The sequence below is a fragment of the Ixodes scapularis genome, unplaced genomic scaffold, assembly GCF_016920785.2.
Source record: "Ixodes scapularis isolate PalLabHiFi unplaced genomic scaffold, ASM1692078v2 PGA_scaffold6__148_contigs__length_123643588, whole genome shotgun sequence".
In the NCBI taxonomy this organism is placed as follows: domain Eukaryota; kingdom Metazoa; phylum Arthropoda; class Arachnida; order Ixodida; family Ixodidae; genus Ixodes; species Ixodes scapularis.
Window position 1 is genome coordinate 93,427,673 of NW_024609881.1, and position 6,488 is coordinate 93,434,160.

The window sequence follows — 6,488 nt, forward strand, 5'->3', positions numbered from 1 at the left end:
AATATGCGAGTGTGAGTATATAAAATTAAACACGTCAATCAAATCTTGAGTGGGTCAAAAATTATAAACACTGAATAAATACAACCTTAAAATTATATAAGACTCTATATTCATTCTGCTATAATCCTGATTTTCTGATTTAAAACCAGAAACGCGAAGGTAACTGAAATGATAGCCAGAAACAAGAGCGCGACTAACTTTATCTATAAAGCGAATTCGAGACATGGTATACACAAATTGGGACACCTGTTTTGACCTGGCGCATGAGCACAACAGAGTGTGTTGCAATATCACTTATGTGTCCTATAGACTCAAGTTTCTTTTAGATTATATGGGAATATATTTACATTTGTTCTTACTGTTAATCGAACAAAAAAGAAACATAAGTAAAAAGTAACTCTCCATTCTGAATTCTGTTGCAGAATGATTATCCCGCTGATGCTGCTCTCCCTCATCATGGTCCAGACCCGAGCAAGTTCCAGCTCTGACGTCGCCGTCATGCCTTGTGACTTCAACGCCCTCTGTCGTTGCGATGTGAACCAGACGGTGGCCTTGTGCCAAGGCGTTCCCTTCACTACATTACCAAGTTTGGATAAACTGCAACGCGTGATCATCCGAGACTCCCCGACGCTTCAAGTGTTACGGAACACCTCCAAGGCAACAACCCACTCTAGTCCCGTGACGTCGCTAAAAATCAACAGCAATCCACTAGGCCTAGTCGAACCGGGCGCCTTTTCGAGCACACCGAACTTAACCATCCTTGACATTGGTCACAACAGCATCAGAAAATTCCCTACGCTTTCACTTCTCACTCTGAGCCATCTTCAGCAATTGGGTCTAAGCTCAAACCATATCGGTGACCTCGAACCCAATGACCTGTCTCTCCTGTCGACGTACAGCGTGAGGCTCAAGAGCATTCAACTTTCTCGGAACCTTCTGACCACCATTCGTAACTCCACTTTTTCGTCACTAACTGACCTGACAATACTCGATCTGAGTTCAAACCACATCCACACAATAGGTGGGCTACCCTTTCCAGAATCTATCATCAAACTCGATCTCAGTGGAAACCTTCTCGATGAACTTCCGTCTGAATGCTTCTCAAACCTCAAGACTCTTACCTACCTTCTTCTTAATGACAACCAGATTAAACAGCTCCCAGCTCAATGGCATCTTCCAACACAACACCTAGATACCCTGGCCTTAAATCGCAACCTGCTTTCTACGCTTTCGAGTAAGCTATTTCTAGATAACAGGGTTACAGTTCACCTGCTGCTGCTAGCGGACAACTACATTCGCCATGTGCCCTCAAGCGTCTTCAAGCTAGTGACCATAAAACATCTGTCGCTTTCTGTTAATCACCTCAAAACGTTGCCGGCTACATTGTTTGACGGCTTGGATGGCCTCCTAGCTCATCTCGATATAAGCCATAACTTTATTAACGAGTTTCCAAAGGCCATAAGACTTCTCAGGCGTCTTCAGTTACTTAACCTCGGAGACAATCTCCTTTCTCATTTCGACGAATACGATTTCTTCGCCAGCAGGCAGCATTTGCAGTATCTGGACTTGTCAGCCAATCGTCTCAAAACGGTTCCCAAGGCAGCCATCAAGTTTCTGTCTAAACTACAGACATTAAGACTAGCAGACAACGTCATTCAGACCATAACGGGCGACGATTTTAAACACGGTCTCGAAGAGCTTCTGCTGCTCGATTTGACGGGAAATCAAATCGTATCTATTGAAGATGAGGCTTTTTTCATGCTCAAGAACCTAGCGGAACTGCGTCTTGCATTTAATCCCATTAAAAAGCTGGGGAACGACATTTTTCCAAAGCCGTGCCCCAAGCTCAATATATTGCGTCTTTCCCATACAGCCGTCGATTTGTACAAAGCCAAAGGACAGTTGCATAGCTGTTACAACATCAGTAGAATTTACGCCCTTCACAGCAAAATAACAAGCCTCGATACTTCAGTTCTGTGCCGTTCGAAAAATCTGCAAGTTTTAAACTTAAGTCATAACAATTTACAAATCGTGCCAAGACAGTGCTTCAAGAGATCTGCTCAAGGTAAACTTAAGACCTTGGTTTTAGCTCATAACCGCGTGAACGTAATAGACAGTTTGGCATTCAGTAACTTAACGAGCCTTGAGACAATTGACCTCTCTTTTAATCAGCTCGACAGCTTGGCGAGTAAGGTATTCCGGAATCTACCGAATTTGACTGTACTCAACCTCAGTCACAACCTGATTTCATCCATAGAGCCCGATTGTTTCCAAGACCTTCCCAAACTACGAAGTCTTTCCGTGGACTTCAATCGACTCATCAGTCTTGACGTCAGCCTAGTTAGCACTCGATCTACATTCCCGGTATTGCAGCTATGCCTTTCTCATAACAGCATCAGCCACCTAAGCTCCAACATCGGTGACTATCACACCCTAAACGTCACCCGCGTGGATCTAAGTTGGAATAGCATTGCCTCCATTCCACGTCACTTCTTTTGGACCATGCGCCACAGACTATATCTCCTCGATCTATCCCACAATCACCTAAAAACCATACACGTAGAAATCACTTCCGAACTGCCCCGTGTTCAAATACTTGACTTGAGCTACAACCTAATAACAGAATTGTTCCCGAGATCATTTCAGGCGTCGTCCCATATACACGTCCTGTCATTAAGCCATAATCAGCTCACGGCCGTCCCAGCAGAAGCCTTTACAAGAATGACTCACCTAACCACACTGCACCTCGATCATAACCGAATTCCAGTTCTGCCAGACGACATCTTCGAAGAGACGTCCCTTATACAAGTCGTCCTGTCACACAACGAGCTTACGAGACCGTTCGCGAAGACGTTCATACCCGTTAGAGAGACCTTGACGCACTTGGACCTTTCATTTAACAAGATCACTCTCATCGCCACATCGGAATTCGACCAACTCATCAATCTCGAGTATCTGAACCTCTCATCGAATCAGATACTGATTCTTCCTGCAAACGTCTTTGCCAACCTGGAGCGACTCCTCACCATGGATCTTTCGAGTAATCCACTCTTGAGAATCGATCATGGTACATTCGATCTCAAACTTCAGACACTTATTCTTGACGGCTGCAACCTGACGACTATACCTCCCACGACAGCACCTAATTTGGCCACCCTGTCGCTCAAATCCAATGCCATTTCTAATCTCTCGGCGCAAGTCTTCGCGGGTCTCAGAAACCTAAGATCACTGGATTTGTCCAGCAACGCCATCACGGACATACATTCTAGCACCTGGAATCCAGTGTCCGAACTGCGGACACTGGACGTGTCTGCCAACCCAATCAAGGAACTTGGTGGCCGCAGCTTCAAGGAACTTGCAGCCCTGATCGAGTTGGACATCCGAGACCTCAAGCTCCAGTTCCTCGATGCTCGGACCATAGATGCCATCAGGCAAGTTACGGACGGAACAAAATAAGTGTGCCAGGTATATGGGACATCACTTAACGACATTCGTGTTACCATTTTAATAATCGCAAATTCCTTTTCTGTCAAGATACGGCCGGTTTTATAAAGACGTTCCTAAATTTTAGAGGCTAAGTTACGTTCAAACAATATGACCATGGTGCCAGGAGTCAATGTTCTCCCTGTCGTTTTAGAAGTCGTATTTCCCGTTCTCTGCAGTTATGTGAAATAGTCACTCGAGATAGGAAGTTCTTGCTAGCTTTGCGTTTTTTGAGCGCAGCTCTTAGCCGCCCATTCCCGCATACAGCGGCGTCGACGTAACCGCTATTTGCGGGAACGGGCGCCTAAAAGTCCCATAATGCAACACTGTGCGCGTTGCATTATGGGACGTCACAAACCAATATACCAATTCAATTTCTTCGCTAAATTTAGCGGAGAAACTGAATTGGTGTATATACGTCTGTGGCGTCCCATAATGCAACACTGCGCGCGTTGCATTATGGGGTCCCCACGGTATACACTCCTCGTCCTCTGAATTAACCTCAAACAAAATCAAAATATCCAATAACCGCAATATATATATATATAATTCTTTACCAAGGTATATCGTAAAATGAAAATAACTCAAGCTGCGCTCTAATTTAATATTACAGAGAAGAGTAAAACGTCTTCATTTTTTTCTTCCTTACTGTCTCTTCCTTTCATTGACCATCTGAATTATGAAATATGTACTTAATACGTTTCGTACCGTTCTCGTAAATGAAATTGCGATGCACTCGTGAAGAGCCACATGAGCTACGAGTAGGGTGTGCAATAATATGCAGTGAACACTGATCTACAACTCACCACTCGCACGTCTAAACTTGTTTCTCGCAGAACTCTGCGCAGCGTGAAAACCAGTACTTACTCCAGTGTACGAGCCTTCAGGCTCCAGGAGCTTCTGTCGCGCTCCAAGTCTCTCCAGAGCGTAACAATCCACGTGGATGAGGTGACATTATCCTACCAAGTTCAGTGGGCTTTCGGTGGCAAGGTAAGTGACGAGTCAGGTTCACCCAAAAACAAGAACTTACTAGGCCTATTATTGATAGATGATGTTTTTTTCCAACATGAACTAAACATTTTTTTAGCGTTTATTATAAGAAAAAAAGCTACGGCTAGCCTGATATTTGCGACTTATTTTCAGTCCTGTCCTACTATCCGTGTTTGTAAAAAAAAAAAAAGAAACTAGCCATGTTTGCATAAAAAAAAAGAAAAGGAATCGCGCATCAACAAGTAGGGCTGTAGAATAAATGGCAGCTTCAATCAAGTTTTTTTTTTTTTTTTTTTGGACTGGTTCATTATTTAGTTTCAACATTTACTAGCGTACATATATCAGCGGGAGTGTTTTCACCTTTAAGACGAGCAAAGTAACGATAACGCGTGAACCACCAAGAACAGATTATAAAGATTTAGTGGATCTGTCGAAAATGCTAAACACTACCACTTTGAAGACAAGGACTGCGTTGGGATCCACTAGAAATGACGTTTGGTGTGTGTGTGTGTGTGTGTGTAAGGGGGGGGGGGCAGGCTTTGTTTTTAAGGCAGTACTGCTGGAGTCCGTGATTGCTTTGTCAACCCTGCTTTCTTCTTTTCTGAACACTATCTATACCCGTTTTCAACTCAAGAAAAAAAGGAAGTTTTGCTCCACGTTCCTACGCCGCGCGAAATAGTTCTCACAATATTTGGTGGTCGGACGCAGGAGCGGTGCTTTTGGCGTTTGAAACGTGTGCGTCTTGATAACAGAACAGATTGCTAATCTAAAATACAGCTACATATATCTCAATTCTCAGCATAAAGAGGGAAATTTGTAATGCTCCGCCAGGAGCCGGACTTTTTTTACTACGGTTCTTGAGGTGAAAACGGGTATATCTCATGAAGTTTTCCTGTTCGTTCAGAGTCATTCTCCCGTCATTTCCAGATATCCGAACTGAGCATAACCGGACGACAGCTCCGTCAAGTGACGCCGGACGCCTTCGAAGGTCTCCACCCGCACGGGCCAATGACGTTTCGGATATCAAACTGCCCCTTCCTGGAGATACTGCCGGTTGCCCTCCTGGAACGCTGGGGGGCGCTGCCGAGGCTCACCCTCGATCTGTCCCACAATCCCCGGCTTTCGGGGTTCACGTCCAGGAGCGAAGAGGAGCAGGAAGACTCGGACGAGAAGGACAACGGTCGCGATGAGGAGACGCTCTCTCACTACGTCACCGGTGAGTAGGCCAGCAATGGCGGAGCCTTTATTTTAATTGGGTTTCTGTACGGCAACGCGCTGTTTCAAAAGGGGCCCTTGTTTGCCCCACCAAGTGCCCCACCAGGGCCGGTTTTCTCGAAGCGATGGTAAACCCATTTTGGTAAACCACGGTGCCTAGGAAGGGAAAAGTACCTAGGTACTGTAATAAACAACTGGATATAGAACAACAATAATTATTTTTAATTGGGCAATAAGATGCGCCATCTATCGGTGAAATAAGTCAGTCATTTTTTTATCCTCTTTTTCCGCTGGTTGTCATCGATCTAGTATGGTATTTTAAGTCAAAATATAGTAATGTTGTACTTGAAGACCAATTTATTTGCTTTCGATGGTACGAAGAAATTTTAGCTACTATGCTAGAGTTTGTCGACGAATATTCGAAAATGTAAGAAACATTTCCTTCAATATGTTTCGCCATAAACAACGCATAACTTTCCTGTGTTTCTTCCAGTCTGGCAACGCCGGTGCTGTAGTCTCGTTTTCGTTCCTTGCGACGCACGTTTCTGCGATTCCTGCTGATCTCAACTGTTTGCCCTCTCTTCCGTTTGCCCAACCGATTCACCGGTGACGAGAAGCTAAGCTTCTCGTCACCGTTGAATTTCTGGCCACCGGGGATATGTAGAAACCTCAATGCTGTCGGCATACTGTCGGCGCACTGTGAACAAAAAAAACAGTACAATGTCTCAGCTGTTCACCCGGAACGAAGACTTTATTGAGGATAACCCCCTTTCTCCGCAAAGTAATCGCTGCTCACGAGT

General features: G+C 44.7%; 1 protein-coding gene across 1 annotated transcript; it reads left to right on the plus strand.

Moving 5' to 3' along the window:
- Nucleotides 1-223: 223 nt before the first annotated feature.
- On the plus strand, nt 224-5,697 carry LOC8040083 (chaoptin). Its single transcript, XM_040219430.3, has 4 exons — nt 224-315; nt 423-3,431; nt 4,320-4,473; nt 5,401-5,697. Exons 1-4 carry the CDS (start codon nt 224-226, stop codon nt 5,695-5,697), a joined length of 3,552 nt encoding a protein of 1,183 aa, XP_040075364.3.
- Nucleotides 5,698-6,488: the final 791 nt, after the last annotated feature.

Bases quoted from the DNA above. Each gene is read 5' to 3' on its own strand.
- LOC8040083 (XM_040219430.3), top strand. From the start codon at position 224: ATGGTATACACAAATTGGGACACCTGTTTTGACCTGGCGCATGAGCAC. The intron at 316-422 runs GTTTCTTTTAGA...ATTCTGTTGCAG, and splicing joins TATGTGTCCTATAGACTCAA to AATGATTATCCCGCTGATGC. The intron at 4,474-5,400 runs GTAAGTGACGAG...CGTCATTTCCAG, and splicing joins AGTGGGCTTTCGGTGGCAAG to ATATCCGAACTGAGCATAAC.